Source organism: Perca flavescens, chromosome 9 (assembly GCF_004354835.1).
Source record: "Perca flavescens isolate YP-PL-M2 chromosome 9, PFLA_1.0, whole genome shotgun sequence".
In the NCBI taxonomy this organism is placed as follows: domain Eukaryota; kingdom Metazoa; phylum Chordata; class Actinopteri; order Perciformes; family Percidae; genus Perca; species Perca flavescens.
The window spans coordinates 12,872,418-12,893,724 of record NC_041339.1 but is presented as its reverse complement, the minus strand read 5'-3'; the positions used below and the strand labels follow the sequence as shown (position 1 = coordinate 12,893,724).

Sequence of the window (21,307 nt, the reverse complement as noted above, 5' to 3'; positions counted from 1 at the left end):
CATCTCATTCCCGTCTAAAGGGTAAAAACGCACTGTGTGTGTGTGTGTGTGTGTGTGTGTGTGTGTGTGTGTGTGTGTGTGTGTGTGTGTGTGTGTGTGTGTGTGTGTGTGTGTGTGTGTGTGTGTGTGTGCATTGTTTGGAGCAATAACTCCACCTCCTCGTCTGTACAGACAAAATTGTCAGTTTTTGTTTGCTTCGCGCTACTAGTGAGAGGAGAGGGAGAGAGGAGGAGGAGAGGGAGACAAGTAGAAGGAAGGTTCTACGCAGGCGCGCAGACTTGGTGGATCGCATTTCACACACCCCCCCCCCCATAACGCTTGTCTAAATGCGGAATAAAAAGTGAGAACACAACGCCACTATTGCGTTTTCTCTTCAGATCGTTTCCGCCTTACTGTGATCCCACAGTTATTTCCAGTTGTTTTCCAGCAACCTTTTTTCAGAACTCAGGAACTTAACCTGCATTTCAACCACAGGAACCTTGTTCCGTTTTTTTTGTCCCTGCCTACCAAAGTTTTTACTCCTGTGTGGTATTAAACTGTATGACTCTCAACATTCATTCAGACCAGCAAACTAAGGAGTGGCAAGAATCAATGTGTTTAAAAACAGTTGTGCAAAACAAAAACTAGTTTTTTTGGAATAATATTGATTCAGACAATGGAAATACACAAATCTGTTCATTGGGTGTACTGTCCTCACTGTGTCCGTTGGAATGAACTGGATTTTGCCTATTTACTGTAAGGGCCCGTGCTGCCCTCACTTTTACCTCAGCCTCCTCCATCAACATCAATGTGCAAAGACACGTCTACGGGCTAACTATGCATACTGGCATCAGTCATTCCTGTTGCGCTCTGTAGCTGTTTTACTGTAACATCCATTACTCCTAATTGTGAGAATCAAACTATTAAGATGTTCCATTAATCAACGCTGCACTCGTATCAACCATTAGTAATTCCACAGCCGCTCTCACATTCTCACCTTTTGTCGCTGGCTATCAGCAGATTCCCTCTCATCTCGCTCTCTCTGTTTCTCTCTCTCTCTCTCTCTCTCTCTCACTTACGTCCTCTCTCTCTGGACTGCTGTCATCTGCCCTCTTGCAAATGGCACGCTGAGCTGTCAGCCTTCAAAGAGTCACACAGGGAGGAGGCATAATGACAGCACACACACACACACACGCACACACGCACACACGCAAACACACACCCGTTTCATCATTCAGGGGATCTGAAAAAGCCGAGCAGTAGAAATATCACTTGGTGATGTGGATAAACGAGCCAATCAGTCATCTGGAAGTGTATGGCCTTTTATTTCCTAACTGCCGTTCACTAAAGTCTGTGGGAATATTAATCGCTGAAACATACCCCCTGCCTCTCTCTCCGCCTGACAGAGGGAAAAACGGGAGAAAGAAGACGACTTGAGTAATGTCTAAATATTTGAAGAGGTTGATGTGATGTTGGGCTTTGAGCCTAACTGTCAGCGAGTGGGAGAAGAAATCAGCAGAGACTGGGTTGAAGATCTGAGGGGGAGAAAACATGCCTGTTTACTTTTTATCTCTGCTTTTCTTTCTCTCTCTCTCTCTCTCTCTTTCAATTTCTGTGACTCTATCACTTCCTTATTCTGTCTCTCTCTCTTTTCTGTCCTCCCACTCTGCATCTTACAGTGTTTGATACACTTAAGTTTTTTGTCTTCCTTGGATGTCAAATTATTGTATATGCTTATGTAAATCCCAACTAGAAATCACACCAAGTCTGCATTTGTGTGTGTTTAGTTTGTAGTTCATGGTTGTTGTTTTTTTAAGATTATTTTTTGGGGCATTTTTAGGCCTTTATTTCCACCAGACAGATGAAGAAATGAAAGGGGGGAGAGAGAGGGGGAATGACATGCAGCAAAGGGCTAGTTCCTGTTTTTAAAGGCCTCAATGTGGCCAGCACCGGCCTTATACACATACAGTACAGACTCCCTGTAGTCAATGTGTGATTCACTGAAGTATGTTTCATTTATAGATGTGTGCATTTGTGTGTCTATTTTTGTCTCTACCCTGACTATCCCGTCCCTGTTGCTGTAGGTAATACCCATCACCCACCTTCATCAGCCAAACTGGACCCACTCCCAATGCTAATACAATGTACCAGCTGCCATGTGGGCAAACATTTTGAGCAGGTAGCTTCCAGGTCAGATGAAGGAGTGAAAAAGTTAGCCGTCAGCAGAGAAAATTACATCAGCAGTGACTGATTTATAGTTCCCATAAGACCAGAGATAACAGTAGTAACATGGTTCTAATGCTAATCTACGGCTCTGTGTTCAGACGCATACGGTCTGTGCTACAGGGAGGAGTATGGCTGCAAAATGCCGACTCTAACGCAGCCAGTCTCCTGTGAAGCTGTGAGATACTTCCAACATAAGACAAACCTTACCATATTGGAACAGACATAGGGAAACAACCTGCACTGGTCACCAGTCCATTAGTGTGGTAACATTTACAGCACATTTCCATATTGTCTAATTAGGTCTGTAGGCTGCAAAATCTACATAATGCTTAATGAATTAGTTTGGGAAATAATCATTGTATTAATAAAGCAGAACTCTAACTGTGGATTTAACAAGGCTCAGTAAAAGACAGACAGCTTGGTTTATGGATAGTTAAAGTGGTTCCTGAGTAGTGACAGGCTATTTATGTTCTTCCATAGGCCTAAAATTATACTGTATGTTATGAACTTTACTTACAATGTAATAGAAGATATTTTACACATAACAGGTAAGAATATCAATGTCAACATTGATATTCTTACCTGGTATGTACCTGGTATGTGTGTCATTGATATTCTTGAGAATCTATTTGTCCCAGTCCTAACCTTAAAGGCACAAAAAAGGTATTTTTTTATCCATAATCTCCAGCAATTTAAAATCCTTTTTAGGATAACAAGAATTTCCTAGTGTCAGTTTTCACTCATTTTCAAGCAATGGAAAAGTTGAAATCAAACCATCTTTACTAAACTGTTCTTTCTATTAAGTGATTGAGTTGACCCAGGTAGGTTCTCGCATTGCCAGACCTCTCTCCATAGCGCTGTCAGTGCTGGAGCAAGATCTGGCTGCACCGCTTATATATTCTTGGATAGAGGGGGGAAAAAAAAACACTCTGGTTTTGTTGTATTGCTTGTTTGTATTTCTTTAAACCAATCCCAATCGTCCCCCGGATGCAGCAACGGTGCCCTTGCAAGATGGATAGCTGAGATACAGTAGGGGAAAGGCAGGGACCTTGATGTCAGGCTTTATCCCAGCTATGTACAGCTGTTGAGCCAGACTAACCCAAGCATAATAGACAGATACTGTCTCGTATTCAGAAGTATGAGTTTGTTAGCATTCCCACTGTGCACTGTGAAAGGAAATCTATTACAAATGAAGAGGGTATGCACACAAAGGTCCAAACGAGAAGTTAAAACCAGGCTCATCTTGCGATTAAGGCAACAGGGCTAACCAAAGAGCCGCTGAGCCACCCAGAGGAGGCGGGAAAGGTTGAAATGGCTAACTGGCTTTCATGTCTTTAGCGTGTTTCGAGATCATCAGATTCAATCCCCAGACAACCAGGAGAAACTTGAGCAGGCAAAGTAATGAAGCAATTCTCCACATTTACAATAATTGTCGGAGCTGACATCACTGCTCAGAAGACACAATTAGATTCAGTAAGTAGTAAGTAGTTCAGTAAGAGGAACTCAGCACTAAACTTTTGTTTTGGACGAAGAAACAAAATAATTGTCTGGCACAGAGAATGAACATATTTTTATTTAAAAAACGAGAAGCATCATCAAGCGCTCGTTACTTCAGGGACCCAACATGCATCTGCTAAAAGGAGTACTTTAGTAATACTACAGTACTAAAGTGAAACACTAAGGTGGTGATTCACTACTGTAGTTTGTGTGTATGACAGATTTTGGTCTGCTAATGTTTGTAAGTATTTTGTAAATTGTGTTTAGTCATATGACTGACATGGATTTATGTTCTCAAAATGTCTGTGGTGTGATGAAGCTCATGTCATATGTAGAGAAACGAGAGAGATGTATTTGTGAATATTAGTTCATCCTTGTCTTGTGCATGCAGGAGCCTCTTATCGCAGTTGTAGTGAGTAAGCCATTAGTCATCACCCAACACAATTTGCTTGACTAGGGATCAGTATGATTTGGCATTTTGTAATACTAATGTGAAAGTACATTAACCAAGTTTTGGTACAGGTACCACAAGAATACTTTTTGGATACCTTACTTTTTCAAATCTAAAAAATGTCTTAACAAAGCACACTTTGCCTGTATAAAATACTCTATTTGAATCACTAAGTATCTGACAACAAGTAAAGCATTCAGTACTTGGCAGTTTTCAGACACATTTCAGTCCTCAGTTTTACCAAAAACTAAAAATGTGAGGTTTGTTACTTAACCACACCTGTGACTCACTGTTACAGTGGGAACAGGCTTCTTTTGTATATAGGACTCCACTTCCTCCAGACCTACTTTATGGAACTGAATGAATGCATATCAGACAGGCCAGCGGATGGATGATGGATTTCAAACAGTGCTGAATTGCAACAGAGCATCAGAGAGTGATAAAATCTGGACAGTCTCCTCCATAAATCTTCCAGATACAGTATATGCAAACAATCTCTTCATTCTTCATTGCTCTCTCTCTCTCGCTCTCTCTCTCTCTTTCTCTCACAAAGAAACTACCTTCTGAGCACAAGATGCAAGTATATTTTAACTGTTGCGTGTTGGACATGTGTTGGTGATACTCAACACTGTCAGTTAGTGCTTTTGTTACTTTTACACTTACTGGAGGCATTTGTGTACAGCTTGTGAGTGAGCGATTGCATTGAGCTGCCAAAAACAAAATATAGAAGTGTGTTTTAATTGGCAAATACATTGATCTGAAGCAGAGTGAGTACAGTGAGTTTGCAACACCTCGCTTTGAGAGACCAAATGTAGCTTCACCTGAGGAGGCAGTCCTGCTGTGACCCAGTGCCTTGCCTGTTGTGGAAAGGTGCATTTGCACTCAAACAGCCTTGAACAACTTAGTGAATGGAGGAAAGCCTAACAGTATGAAAAGCACTTCCTTCCTCAATGCAGTGTAAGGGTTTTCACGGCCCTTATTTTATATTAGAAGGGCTTTCATAATGGACTTCTCTCAACCCTCTTCTTTTCACGGCAAAAACTGCACCTCGCTGCATACTAAACAGGGCCACATACGGCCCAATTTGCACCACGCAATTTACTGATGTCGCTTCACATTTGTTGGAGGAAAAGCTGAGGCCTTTTCCCTGATCCCCACACTGCAGGGATGGAGGGAGTAAGGGGGTGAGGATGAGGAGGAAACCGGAGGTGGCTTAGCTGACAGATCGAGCCTGAACCACATCCACTCCTACATTTCCACATATTCCGGTTAACACACATTTGCACGCCCACAGCTGTGCACACATAGACAATCCAGCATGGAACCAAAAGCCACACACACAAACACACACATCAAATTTGAAATGTACAGCTCACAGTCACACTGCTAACCCCCAGACAGATGAGGGCCGATAGATGAGAGAGATGAAGGGAGAGAAGGAGCGAGGGAGAATCAGTGTGCTGACAGGGCTGTGACAGGGCTTAATTACCAAGTGAGCGCTGTGCACTGGAAGCAATTTCTAAGGATTGTTGTCATTTGAATAGATTAAAACACCCTTTCACTGGTCTAAGCTGGCTCACCGCCGGCTTGCCTCTGCTCTGGATTAAAAGTCCAAGTCAAATCAAAGAGAAGAAGACACAAAGAGGGATGGAGATGGAGAGGGGTGTCACAGAAGGCACTTAGAGCAAGATAGTACTGAAAAAGGAAAGGAAGGGGGAAAGGGGAAGAGGGGGAGGCAATATATACAGTAGATCTTGTTTGCTGCTAGAGCAGAGGAAATTGCTGTGTGTGGATACAAAAATAAATACGACAAAATGATAGTCATATCCCTCTTCTTAGTCCTGAATCCTCCTACTCCTTTCCTGTGCAATGCTGTTATTCTTTTGCATCTGTCTGCTGTGGGTGTTTAACGATTAAAAAAACAACACATTTCCCATATGGATTTCCCATTGACTAATCGCTGTCTTTTTCAATTACATCCCCCTTCTTTTTCTCAATCCCCCTGTACACCTGCAGACACTGAGGGCTGCGAGCACACGTGGAGGAAGTTCCACGGCCACTGCTACCGGTACTTCAGCCGGAGACACACCTGGGAGGACGCCGAGAAGGACTGCAGGGAGCACAGCGGCCACCTGGCTAGCATCCACAGCCTGGCCGAGCAGAACTTCATCAGAGGTGGGCGGAAGTTAAGGAGAAAGCCAGGACAAAGTCTTGGCACAGACAGTGTAGCCTGTGTAAATGTTTGTGAACAGATTACACTGCAGGAAATCTTAAATTAGACAGATAAGTCCTATTCGTTTTCTGTAATGTTATTAAACTGCTAGTTGGAGCATCTTTCACATCTTGATGGGCATAACAATCTTCTTAAAATCAATCAAATCTCCTAGTTGACCACATGCTCACAATGACAATCCTTACACATAGGCAGATTTGTTTCCCCTTTAAAAAATATGTTAGACAACGCCCTTCCCCAAAAGAGGTACAAAATAACCGTTTAGGAGGCTCAAAACATGTACGGAAGACCAGGACTGTGTCTACTTGTGCTACATCGGGGGGGTTAAAGAACACAACAGGGCCGTGAAAAACAAAGATGTGATTTAGCTTTAAACGTTGGAGCTTCTGGCTTGAACAAGGTCTCATTCTCTAACAGATTTGTTGTTGAGATGTACATGATTCCTAAAAAAAACATCCCAAAACACGTGAGATGTTTTGAACAATACAGGAGAATAATAATTTCCCTTTACATAAAGACTATTGCACCATAAATTGTTGCATACAAATTCACCAGAATGCAGGAAATTTAGTGTTTGACACAAAATGTTATGGCGGACGACCCACAGACCCCCCGTTACAATGTGCCCCCCCCCTCCAACTAAACCTATGCCCTTTTGCTAACACATTGTTGTTTAGCAGGTATAATGTTTACTATTTTTGCCATCTTTGTTTAGCTTTAGCATGCTAACATTTGATAACTACCACTAAACACAAATTACAACTGAGGCTGATGGGAATGTAATTTATAATTTTTTCAGGTATTTGGTTTTAACTAAATTATTGGACAAATAACATTTTGACCTGATGATGGATAAAAAGTCAGGGGATCGCCAAAGTGATTACAGTTCGTCCTGTGGGGAACATGACTATGTCATGGTACCAATTTTTTATAGAAATCTTTGAATTTACCACAGTTCTGCACCTCTGACTAGCTTTTTATCTATAGCAACAGCAGCTAAGGCTCATGGGTATTGCAGCATCTAGAGCAGGGGTCACCAACCTTTTTGAAACTGAGAGCTACTTTATGGGTATTGAGTCATACGAAGCGCTACCAGTTTGATACACTCTTCTGAAATAACAAATTTGCTCAGTTTGCCTTTAGTTATATATGATTATTAATGATTAATGATACTCATTTATGTGAAGACACTGGTCATGTTAATGATTTCTCACAATAATTATCAACAATGACTTAACAAGGTGGGTAACCGATAATATCAATATTCAATTTTCATTTTTAGAACAGGCCTGAGGGCTACTCATGTGGTCCTTGGGGGCTACCTGGTGCCCGCGGGCACCGCGTTGGTGACCCCTGATCTAGAGCCATCCACCATACCAAAGGGACAAAAAAAGGAACATGATTTCTCAGAATGTTCAAATAATCTGAACTGATCACCAGATCATGAACCTATAAAACCGTTAAAGCCTAGGTGTTTCTATTTCGAGGAAAGCTTAGAGTGTAAGAGAAAACTTTCAAATTGAAATTTAAAGTCATTAAAAAAACACTTATGGAACCAGCAGCTGTTCCCAACTCTATAACTCAAGAAATATCTGGCGACTCTCACAGCCACCAATCACATTTAAACAAGTCACCACTCAGTTTAAATAATGGCACTTAGATGGCCTTCATAATTCAACCATCTCTTTGCTGTCTGCCTGCTACACACTGCTTTTACTAGCAGTTGATGAATATCTACCCTTCTACCTTATTATTACCATACTTGGCCATGGCAGCTCTTGCCTTATGTGTATTCCATAACTCAGTGATAAATGTCTGCCCGGTTGTGCTCTGAACAGTCCTTGAAGGGGTTTATTGCGCTCCCCGCTGAAAAATCCCCTCAGGACCCGAGTCTGTTCAGCCAAATAAATGTTTATCACCGTTTGTTGCAATGAAAAGGTGCAATAGGCTCTGATCTAAGTGTCTGTGACAGAACATTTAATATACTATCATATTCTTTCTTTGGATGTCATTTGTCTTGAAACTTCCCACAGCGGGATAGGTAACTGCATTTGTAAATTTGAAATGCAAGTGTCAATATGTTGAAACAGGATTAAATAGGACCAGTATAAAGACAAAAATGGCACTTGATTTAATTAAGATTTTTGTGTGAAAAACATTTTTGTCACATGCCATGGGCAGATTTTTCTACTGTACCCTTGTATTTCGAAAAAGACAATTGAAATAGATTCAATGGTTGCCATGTGTAGCAAGGTCCACCCACCTACTGAATTATATTGCAAATGCTATTGATTTTATCTCATAAGCCTTCATCTCCTCACTCTCAGCCTTTCGCCACATGTCTTATGATCCCCAGTAATACTGGATCCACCTTCTGTCTAGGACAGATGCCAGGACAGTGCCATCCATCTTGCACCCATCTTTCTTGCACACACACACAATTACCAAAAAGTGTGTTTAATTGCCTCGAAAATGGACGTCTCCACCCCTGCAATAAGGGGATCAGAGCCATTAGAAAGATTAATGGGCCTGGTAATGATGTTAAGCAGATACACCATGATAGAAATTCCATTACATATGTGCGCGCCTATACAACTGTGCACACAGACGACCCCCCCAAAAAAAAAACAACCAACAACACACAAATGAGATTAACCCAAACCACCATTAGCAGTATTTCCTTTCATACAAACAAAAAACTCATCACCAGTGCATCAGAGACAGAAACAGTATACCTTACCATTAATGTTGGTCTCTCAGCTGTGCCTGCTGCTGTTCAGCTCCAGGACTGAGTCAGGCTTCATCTGTTGCACACAAAAAAAAAATAACCTTCAGCACAATATGTAACATTAATGAGCACTTTACTGATTTTACATCTACAGTCCAGTAAAGACTAGTTTACCAGTCATGGGAGAGTACTCAACCTGAGCAAACAGTATCATGTTTTCTGTGACTCTGGAGGAGGCTGATGTCATCTGGGGTCATTGTCTTGGCTTTTATAAGATAATGCCTATGTTACCAACTGGGGGTGTGGAATCTAAAAGTTGTGAGCATTCACTATGCACAGTTGGGCTAATGTAAAATTTCAGAAAGCATTTTGGGAAGTATATGAGCATTTTTGGAGCTTAATTCTTATTTTAACGCTAATCTCTATGACCCAACCTATTCTACCTAATGGATAATTTAATTGAATATGTGTTAGCACCATGAGTGCATACATTTCTAATGCATTAAAGGGAATTAAACCCCTATTTTCCAGACATGGTTGCTTTCGTACCCACAGAGAAATGCAGTGTCAGGAAATACAATAAAATGGTTGGACACAGTATTGTGAAATCTATTGCAATACCAAACAACTGTGTTTCCATTCACTTATTTTAAAGGCATTTTCAATTTGCACATTCAAAAACACGAAGAGGAAACGCTGTAAATTCGAGAAACAAAAAAGTTGTAATATCGGATTTTAAAAAATGTCAACTTGACTGAGGTGAAAAAATGTTGGTGTATCGATAAAAACAAAATGTGCTCAACTCTTAATATTCACCCAACAGTAGTGGATGGAAATGCATTTGCATTTTCTTTTGCCGATTATTTAGAAATGTGGTTAAAATTCAGGCTACATTTGGATGGAAACCAGACTAATACCTCTGTGAAAGACACTTTCTTTTTGTTGAGACTGTGCCAGAGAGGTGTTAACTCACATTTATACAAAGTTTCCAGACCCATACTTTTTCTGTTTGTATTAGATTTGTATTATGTTTTTAGCTGCTATTACTTGGTCTGTTGTTTGTGTACTGGATGCATGCTTGTTTTCTTTCTCTGTATTCATTTCCTCTGTTACCTCCTACTCAGGTCTAAGCCATGACAACACCTGGATCGGGTTAAATGATCGCACAGTGGAGGACGACTTTCAGTGGACTGACAAGATGGACCTGGTGAGGAACTAGTTGTGTCTGCTTCGTCACTTAGTCAGCTGTCGATCCCAGTGGAGTTTAAGGCCCTAGAGAAACTATGTACATATGGATGCTCAGTATCGCAGCTGGAAACATCCTGAACCAGAGTTTGCTTTTGCTGTACAGCTTTATCTAGTAATGAGTTCAGCATGCACAGGATGCACTTTTTTGTGCCATTAAGAGTTGTATTCTAATCTTCCACCGTTACATACAGAAACATCACAACGTGAAAAGGAGAACATGAAAAATAATGTTCTGCGCATAATTGATTTTTGTGAAAAAGTAGACACAGAGTAGTTTAATCAGTGACTAGTGCCTCATGCCAAGAAAAGTAAGTTTAATTGGAGACACCGAAAAAAAGACACCGATCTGTTTGTCTAACTTTGTGTCTGTTTTCTGTGCATGTGTATGCAGCAATATGAGAACTGGCGTGAAAACCAGCCAGACAACTTCTTTGCTGGAGGAGAAGACTGCGTGGTTATGATTGCTCATGAGAATGGCAAATGGAATGACGTGCCTTGCAACTACAACCTGCCCTACGTCTGCAAGAAGGGGACAGGTGAGAACCGAGAGGAGAGGAGAGGAGAGGAGAGGAGAGGAGAGGAGAGGGTGGCATACGCTTCAACAGGTGATTAAGATGACTTACAGAGAGGTAAGGAGGCAGAAAATAACAGGATGTAAAAGAGTAACACTGGAAAAAAAGGAAGAGGCTTGCTAGGAGACATCAGATTTAAAGAGTGAGACGATGAGATATCGGACAGAAGAAGGCAGAGTGAGATTGAGAAAAATGGTAAAGGAGAAACAAGCTCACTGTGCTGTCAGATCTTAAGTCGGAAATCCTATAAAGAATCATAGAAAGTGAAGAAAGATGACAAAATATTCTTAAAACGTAAAACGTAAAGTTTCATGTGAAGCAGCTCACAAGTGTTGTTTCTGACAGCACATGTACCTTCAGGGGAACATCCTGGCTATGTCATACTTAACATTAAACTCATCTCTGTGCAGCGGAAGAGATTAGCACCGAAACTCTTCAATCAGTCAGTGTACTTCAGATTCACACTCATTACTGCTCACCGGCGCTCGTTCTTCCATCTCTCATCATCCGCCAGCACGACTTTAAAAAGTTCTCCACGTACTACTCATACCACATTTCCATTTCCTCTGACAAATGTTCTGTTTTACTAAGGTGAAGTGAGGCACAATGTACTTTCTGCTTGTTCGGGAAACTTAAACTCAGCAAAACGAGGTGAGCAAACGTATTGGTTTGTTAAGTTCCTACATACGGCAATACCTCCGCTTCCCGTCCCCTGTTGCAGCTGCCCCTTCTTGGCGCTCGAGTTAAGCCACAACATGTTCCACTGAGAGCCTATTAAAACCTATTTTTTGCCACACATTTGCATACAGGTCAGGCTTATGGCCGATAAAAAGAGGCAGGTTAAGAGAAATACAGGGACAAAAGAAGCCACTGGTCGCCGTTCGGTTTTAGCTGTAGGCGTGTGGAGGTAAAAATCCTTCACTTACAAGTTTAAGAGTAAAAGCTAAATATCATAGATCACAGATTACTGCCGTACAGAACAGAGGTGCACACACATTTTTTGAGACATGGTTTGGAGTGATTTTACAAAACATCATTGGTTATCTGAAGCAATGTGTGTAAATAAGAATATGGTACTTTTAGCCACCTATTTGCAAGATATTTGAATATTTAATAGGATGGGATTTTATTGCATTTATCAGGGGTTCAAAAACCAAGAAAAAGTTTGGATTCATTTTATTTGCAATGTATTTTTACCCAGCGAGTTCGCTATGTACCACAAGCTCTCTCTTAGCTTTATTAGTGTAATAATTAAACAACTTTGTTAATCGCCCCCGCTTGCGAATCGGGTTAACTTTTTCTTCTTTAAGAGTCGTTTAAAAGCAACGATTTATTGCAGATATAACATCACTACTCTGAGCGTACACTTCATCAAACATGTGATCACTTGAGAGCTGCTCTTAAAGGTTACTCCTACACTTTGCTGTAAGTAGGTGCAAGGTTGCTCAGTATTTGTTGTTATTCTTCTCTTTCAGCAAAGAACTTTTTTACTCCAAACTCTTTAAAGCATCCTTATATTATATATTACATATTATATTATATTTTGCTCATTTTCAGGTTCATAATTGTATTGAGAGGTTATATTAGAATAGGTTTACATGGTTTAATTTTCAAAAAACACCATATTTTTGTTGAACTGCACATTGCTGCAGCTCCTCTTTTCACCCTGTGTGTTGAGCTCTCCATTTTAACTACAGAGTGAGACATCTCACTTCTATCCCATCTTTGTTGGGAGTTGCACATGTGCAGTAACGAAGTAAGGACTACTAGCTAGTCAGAAGCAGAGTATGAGGGCGTGCCATGCTAGCAGCTAGGTGAGCATTATAACGTGTGTTACAAAGTGTTACAAACGTTTGTCACGGAAGTAAAGGCTGGACTACAATAGAGCTGTTTGGAGCAGTTTGTGAACAGTGTTTTCTGTTGGAGATGGTAAGTCCCTTTGGGGTGGACTTTGGGCTTTTTCACTTTGTAAACTTATAACGTGCACAAAAAAGATATACAACGCAATAAAGGAAAGGGAAAAAGCATAATATGAGCACTTTAAATGTAATTCTCACTTTGATAAATGTGGGATTATCCAAATAATACCGTCTTGCTCTGTGCATATGTTGACAGTCGATGACGGTAATAGTCAGCTATTAAAAAGAATCTTCTACTGGGTAGGTTTAAAGTATTTGGGGAAGGAGAGAAATTTCGGACATTACGGTTCATTGTCAACATTGTTGTCATCTTAACCCCAAAGCTATGGGGTTGCCCCTACTGGGTGTGTTTGACCTATATAATAGAACTAATGAAATAGCTTCCCTAATCGACCCACTTTATCACTGAATATTAGATGAGCCTTAACATAAAAGCCCTTAAGGCCTTACTGATGGTCATTATGTTAATTTAAGCAAATCATTGTGCTTTAACAGATGGTTTGTCATCAGAGGACAGAAGCGTAGAGAGTGTACTTCTAAGGCCCCAGGCACAGCACGTCTCCTGAAACACCAAGTTCTATCCTTGCATGAAAGGAAAGGTATTTCCCTCACAAGCAAGGTGTTGCACCACCTTTGATGCACACTGTCACAAGTCCCCAGCGTCTAGCCCACCTCTGACCTTAATCAGTCAGTTGCAATCACCAGCGTCTTTTCATCTTCTCCCCGCCTCCCCGCCAGCCTCTTTTTTCACTCTCAGTAACCCCATGTAATGTCTTGTCTTATAAGTGGAGTTTGTCAGCTCCATGCTGAGTATTCTCTGCCCCGCTTTCTACTGCTCACAGCTCCTGGGATCTGTTTGTCTGTTCATCAGCAAGCCCTGGGCTTGATGGAGCGATAACAGCAGCGTGTGAGCCCAGTCAGGGTGATGTGTCATGCAGATGGTGACGATAGTTTTGACATATAACTGAAACAAGGTGAGACTGTCATCTGATGAGAAGATGTTCAGATAAAAGAGAGCCAGCCTCATCCCACATATTACTTTTAAAACCCACTCACACAAGCCCATAATGTTGAATCACACATCATATAGTGAACCTTGTTAAACCTGTTGATTTCCTACAAAAAGTCTTTACCTTGAGCTACTTAGCCAGCTTAATATCTGCATAAAGATGCAGAAAATGTAGGCTAACAGCTGTGGTTTTGTCTTCAAATGTTTTTAGATATTTAAAACATCATGTTAACTCTATACTGTAAGCCATTCAGAATACAGAATCTTCCCAAATAAGAATATATAAAGGGAGAGCTTTTTATCTGTGGTGGCTTTTAACCTATTATATTGATGAACAATACATTTTGTAGATTTAAATAGAGTAGTTGGTACATTTAAAATCAGTATTTCATTGCTGGATCATCCTTGTATAAGGAAGGATGAATACAAAAAAAAACCTTTACAAGTTTTACACTTACATTTGAATTCAAGTAACGAGAGAGTTGCGTATTCTTCCTCCTCTGAGTTCTTCCAGTGAGGACGAGAGGGAAATTGCCTACAACAGAACATGTAAGTATTATGAAATTGTTCCATTATTTTGGATGGGTATGTACGGAGACAGGAAATCTAATTCTGCATGACATACTCAGCGCGCTCTCAGAGTGCTTTGGGAGATGATAGGCTGCCGTCAGTGCCTTTAGCAGTTGATGTGTCCACTGGTGTGTAATGTAATCATTGCTAGATACACACTGTGTCGAGTAAAACTGCCATTGGTGTAATGTACTTTGAAAGAAAGGGGGAAAACAATTTGTATTTCTATATGAATTACCCAACCAGCTAGCGTGCATGTTTGGTGTACACACAATCCCACAATGCACAAGCAATTGACATTGTAGTTCAGAACGGACTGAGGGAAAAGACCGGTTCACCTGTGTGTGAGGAAGCCACAGTGGAGTGTTTGTGCTGAAATAGTGCACACACTCCCCCTGTGTTTAATTGAGGCACAACTCATTAACAGGATATATATTAGGGCTGTCAATCGATCATAACCCCCTTTATTCGCATGATTGTCTATAGTTAACTCGTGATTGATTTCAAATTAATCACGCATTTCTTAACTGTTACCGTTATAAATGTACTTTTAAAAGTGGTATTTCAGACTTGACGTACTTTAGTCTTCTCGAGAAAACCATCTGGAAGGACTTTGAAACTGAACCTGCCATTCACAAAGACCCTTTCCACTATCCATTTCTGCGCTAGGAGGTTAAGTAAGTAAAAAAGCCTGTTATTTAGAACGGGAAGTCTCTCTTTAGATTAAGGGCGTGGCTCTTAAAAGAGGTTTTTTGTGTGTGATTCAGGATCAGGTTTAACCTTCTGAAGCCCTACAGGGTGCGGCCCGGCCTCTTCAAAGCCTACACCACATCCATGGCAGGAACTGCCTTCCTCTCGGCGTGCTCCGTGTTAGGTGACGGCATTACGGATCACGTTCTCCAGGAACACCTTCAAAACAGCACGGGTCTCCTCGTAGATCAGACCGGAGGCGAGCTTCACTCCGCCGCAGCGAGCCAGACAGCGGATGGCAGGTTTCCCCTGGATGTTATCACGGACCACTTTACGGTTTCTGCTAGCCATCCACAACGTTATTGCTGCATCGCTTCCTGAATTCCCAAACTACGGAGCGGACCAAGGCCCAAATGACAGAACGTGTGTGCGTTAATCGAGCGTCAAAAAAATGTGTGCCATTAAAAGGAATTTGCGTTAACTCGTTATTACAGTATCACGTTCATTTTGACAGCCCTTTATATATATATATATATATATATATATATATATATATATATATATATATATATATATATATATATATATATGTTAGTATATATGCTATATTCCCTATATAATATTAATCCTTATGTTGATTTGTGTTTAGTGCTGAAGATGAATCTGTCCGGTCACAAACAGGAAGAGAAGGAAGGAGGAGATGAAGGTTCACTTCACCAACCCCACCTGAGCAGCCACAGACTTCCCCACAGGGACCTTGTCTTGTCATTTTGTAGACATCGCTGCTACAGATAGTTACGTCCTCCTCAGGGAGGTGTGTGCAGGGACACAGCAGAAGTCCACGAGCCAGGAGACCTCCAAGGAGCTGCTCTCTCTCTCTCTCTCTCACCGCACTACACTGCTCACTGGCTCGCATAAATCTTTGACAAAACATTCTCTGTAGAGATTTTGATTCATTACATAGATCCAGAAACGCTGACCAGTCCGAGCAGACTGGGATTTTTGGGAGGGGGGAGGGCCTTAATGAGACAGGCGCTAAAATGGAGCGTGTATAACCCCAAAATATAAGTATGAATCTGAAAATGAGCACAATAAAGGACCTTTAATGTTAATGGTGACACCTGTGCTTTTTTTTGTTTATCCATCCATCCATCCATCCATCTTCGTCCGCTTCTCCGGGGTCGGGTCGCGGGGGCAGCAGCTCCAGCAGGGGACCCCAAACTTCCCTTTCCCGAGCCACATTAACCTGCTCTGACTGGGGGATCCTGAGGCGTTCCCAGGCCTGTGTGGAGATATAATCCCTCCACCTAGTCTTCCCTGAGGCCTCCTCCCAGCTGGACGTGCCTGGAACACCTCCCTAGGGTGGCACCCAGGGGACATCCTTACCAGATGCCCGAACCACCTCAACTGGCTCCTTTCGACGCAAAGGAGCAGCGGCTCTACTCCGAGCTCCTCACGGTTGACTGAGCTTCTCACCCTATCTCTAAGGGAGACGCCAGCCACCCTCCTGAGGAAACCCATTTCAGCCCTTTGTACCCTGGATCTCGTTCTTTTTTTTGTTCAAACCCATTTAAAATGTGTGCTGTGAAAAGAGCGTTAGTTTGCTCTGTGATTTCAATAAAGTTTGTAGAAATCTTCAATATCATTTTTGTCTTTCTCTCTATTCCTATATTTTACAACATAATGCAACACTGGCATACTCTCATATACAAGGCTATTTTAGGTCTCCTTCCATCCTACCTTCTGACCTATATCAATGTAAACAGTACTGGGACTTACAATCTTCGTTCCCAGGATCTTTTCCTTCTGTCTGTTCCAAAGGTTAGAACTGAGCAGGGAAAAAGGCATTTAAGTTTGCTGCTCCCTCTGCCTGGAACAAGTTACAGAAATCCATGAAACTTCCTAAACTGGTCTTATTGATCGCTTTTAAGAGGATGTTGTTTGACTTTGATGGAATGACATCTGGCTGTAGATGTTTTACCTGATGTGTTTAGTATTCTGGTTGACTCTGAGGGATTTGCTGTTTCAGTTGTTTTATGTTCTTAGTGTTTTTGTGTATTTTGTATTGGCATGTTTGTGTGGTTGAACTGCTGCCTGCCTTGGCCAGGACACTCTTGAAAAAGAGATTTTTAATCTCAACGAGTTTCTTCCTGGTTAAATAAAGGTTAAAAAAAAAAAAAACTTGCAGTTGCAGTTTTATCCCTTGTTTGCAGATATACTTCAGAAGGTAAAGACACGCCATAGTATATGGCATATTGCATTCTAAGTATTTTGTACTGCATGGCACTCCAAAACATCACCATTTTCTGCCTTTCTATCTGCCAGGTGGTCTGGGCTGTCAGTGGCACCTCAGCAAACATCCACACAAACAACTCCTGCAGTTTGTCATTTAATCAGCAAGAATCCATATCTACTGTTTCCATGTGAGACTTTGCTCCCAGAAGTATTTCAGTGAGAATGCACACACACACTTTCATGTCTCTCTGATTCATTCTAACAGTGCTGCCAGTAGGTGTGCGGATGCTTTGAGGCTATGGAGGAGTGCTGAGAGGAACCAGCATCTCACTGTCTGCAGCTCTCCCCATGCCACCAACTCCCACTGACCCCCCCCCCCCCCTGCAGCACAGACACAGGCACACAGGAAAATACCTCTAGAAACATGCTGCTTTCAAGTATACAGCTAAAGAAGGAGTAACTTCTTAGCTTCTAATGTCGGCTACACTAAAGTTAAAATCAGATGCTGGAAATTACAACACCTATGCCATATGTACGTACAAGCAGTAATGTGCATTCTTCATTCTAGATTTTCCATTTGGATACAGACCGTACTGTGCTATGAAAACTTTTAAAATGTCCACTCCTTTTTCCTACGCACAAGTAAATCCCCTCTTCTCTTCAGCTAGTCTTTCTTCTCCATCTCTTTCATTTTCCATCTCTTCATCCACACTTGTCCCTTTTAAACTTCTACCTTTGTTCTTTTTCCAAGTTATAATCCAGACACTTTAAATTAACGTAATTTTTGCTTCTTGCTTTCAAAGACGGCATATTTGAATGGTTTGCTTTCTCTCAGCTTTGCAAATCACAGACTTAGCAACCTTACTCCACTCTCGCCAGCTATATTATTTGACAGATTTCACATTACATGTGATCCATTATTGATATAAAACTATTGATTATTGCTGCATTAACTATACCCACCGTCTTGAGTGTATTGGGTACTTAGTCTGAACTTTCAAAACCGGCCTGTACACAGAAAGCAACCCACAGAAGGAGAGGGTGTAGATATTACAGTATATACATAGTTTCTATAATCTCATCATGTAAGAAAAATGCTTGTTCTGACACAGTGTGTGTGACTCATCTGCTATAGACACATGCAGATACCAGGAGTGGCTGAATGTTTAGTCTCAAACAATCAGTGGTTTAACAAAAATCTACACTCAACGGTTTAAGTCACTGCTTAAAAGATTGAGAAGCAGCGTTGGAGTATTTTGAAAAGTAAATTTTTCTAAGAGATCTAGTTCCTCTCTCGGTAGCAGCCCCACTATTCAGGTTTTATTCTACAAAAGGCCTTTTCTGTCTTAAAGCGTCTCCCATAAAATCACGGCTCCATATCCTTTTTCTGAGTTTAGTGACATTTTCTTTTATCCATACTTCAATACATTCTGACCTTGCTTGCCTTGCTGCGAGAAATCATTCAACAGTGTACATAGGTTAGGGCTAATGGAAAACTACCTTTTAGCTTTCCATTTGTGTTGAGTGTGTGATCGTCTCTAGTGAGAAGAAAAGTGCTTTTTGCCCCTTCCATCCACAACACATTACACTGTAAATGTGGCATTAAACCTTTCATCAGAGTTAATGACACCTCAAACAAACTTTCACAACCTTAGCCCCTATAGTAGTTTTCTCTCTGAAAGGAGCTCAGGCTGTGACTTGTTTTAGATCTGATAAACATTTAGAAGATAGTAAAACAAAAAAACTAAATTATTTTCCGTGTAAATATGACATCAGACTCCAGTGTCTTTTGTGTGAATACTCTAGCCGTTTCAGCAGGAACTAATAGGGGAAGGACATTATAGCCACTTTCCGACTGGAGGGATTTTTGCAGAAGATTAACGTTCCTAAAACCCTTTTTTTCTCCTGTTCCGACTGGACCAATTTGGGGATTATTACGTTCCTCTGGCCACAGTTCCTGTAACTCTTTCGCTCCTACTTCAGGTCAGGGTCTTTTCCCTTTTCCGCATAGTGGTGGTTAGACGGCTGATTATAATAACAAAAGGTCAGTCCTTATGGCCACTTGGCCAGTGTGAATGCAAATGGGAAAACCGGTTTTGGGGGAGAGTAGTTAGTAGAACTGTTTAAAATGGGACTGTTCCTGTAATTACTTGGTCGGAAAGAGGCTTTTGTTGAGAGGCAGATCTGCCATGTAGGGACTCGGCTGCCTCCACCACGGGAGAGACTGGCACCCTCTGACAGGAGACTTAAAATACCTGTGAAGTTGTTTGAGGCTTGTCCATCCTGTCAGTCTCTGACCGGCGTGTCAGTCCTCTTTCCATCTCAGCTTATGTAAACATTTTTCGGATTCTACTTCTTTCTGTCTGAATCACTCACTGTTTGACAGCCGCCCACTCACTCAGAGACTTGGACAGACCGGCTGTCCTGCAGACACTAAATCCACATTTTCATGTTAGTGCTGTAAGTGGTTTTCTAAGAGATGTACGTGTGCCTTCAAATCAGAAGTCAGGATACACACTGAATGCAGAAACCAGTAGAGACATTTAATTAACTGTTGAAATCATGCACTCTGATAAGGTGAACTCAGGCGGAAGTCATTATTATTGGATATATATTTATCACACAGGAGGATATGAAGATAAACAGAAGTGGACGATCTGATTAATATTCTGTGCCGTCTCTTTTCTTTCCCCTCCAGTGCTTTGCGGAGCCCCACCCACGGTGGATAATGCCTTCCTGATTGGTCGGAAGCGTTCCCACTATGACATCCACTCTGTCGCACGCTACCAGTGCGCCGACGGCTTCCTGCAGCGCCACGTGCCCACGGCTAAGTGTCGTGCCAACGGCAAATGGGACCGGCCTAAAATCATCTGCATAAAATGTGAGTTTTACACAACAGTGTTTTCACACAGAGTGGGAGGGCAGACAACAAGACTTAAAGCAGTATTTCCATTTGTTAGGTCATTTTCACATTTACATTTTATTATTTTTAGCATGCCAGTATAGGTCCATAAGACGAACCACCTTCATTAACTGCCCTCAGGATGTGCTGTCACCATTGCTGTCGCATTCAGGCTCGCCATCCCTGCTCTCATTATTAATAATTGCAAGCAAAAAGATTACTGTAGTTGCCGTATGAATGAAACCCCCTGGGCTTACTTAGAAGTAGTAGGGTCTCCTTTGAAGTGCTTTACACTTTCTTTCTTTTTTAGACTTTTCAAAACAAATGATTTGCAACCGTTTGACCATTTTATTAAATACAAAGGATGTGTGCTAAAAACAAAAAAATGTTCAACCGGACTGAAATATGACATTTTTAGTGCAGCAAGTATTTCCATATTCATTCTCATGGAGCTTTTGAGTGAAATGATCACATTTGAAGCCACCTCTTATTTTAGCGCAGTTTAGCATCTAAAATCAGTCTTTCATTGTGCAGCGTTCACACATCTGATCTCCTTTGAGCCTTAAAATAAACTTTATTATTTATTATTATCTACAATCATTTTAAAAGGACTCACTCCGACTATGACTGAGTTGACAGAATAAATGTCCCAACATTTCAGCGTAATAATCTTGCTTCTTCAATATTCAGCAAACTGTCCCTTGTATTTCATTTCACTCAGCTCACAATGTGACAGTAATGATGAAATACTGAAATAATGTAGCTTCTGATGAAAGCGATAAAGAATTATTTTTCCTTTCTTTTTCTTTATCTTTACACAGAGTTGTTTTTTTTATGGCCCAGAGTTATGATGTCGTTATCATTCATTGCAGATGACATGTCTTTGTTGGCAAAATCCAGAAAAGGGACAGAGCAACCTAATTTAGCAGTACACCCCAGGAGCGAGCTTATACTGAGGCTGTGAGTGGGTGGCTAGCTTAGTGTGCTCTTGCTACGGGCTCCCGGTCTACTGAATGTCAGATAAAACAGATTCCCTCAGTGTGGTGGA

General features: G+C 41.3%; 1 protein-coding gene across 1 annotated transcript in view; it reads left to right on the top strand.

Annotated features, from left to right (window-relative positions):
• Positions 1 to 21,307, top strand: part of ncanb (neurocan b) — a 128,622-nt gene that overhangs the window by 100,782 nt on the left and 6,533 nt on the right. The window contains exons 12-15 of the mRNA XM_028587686.1: positions 6,170 to 6,328; positions 10,239 to 10,321; positions 10,754 to 10,898; positions 20,056 to 20,238. Coding sequence (XP_028443487.1) covers positions 6,170 to 6,328; positions 10,239 to 10,321; positions 10,754 to 10,898; positions 20,056 to 20,238 — 570 coding nt within the window. The remainder of the gene's footprint in view (positions 1 to 6,169; positions 6,329 to 10,238; positions 10,322 to 10,753; positions 10,899 to 20,055; positions 20,239 to 21,307) is intronic.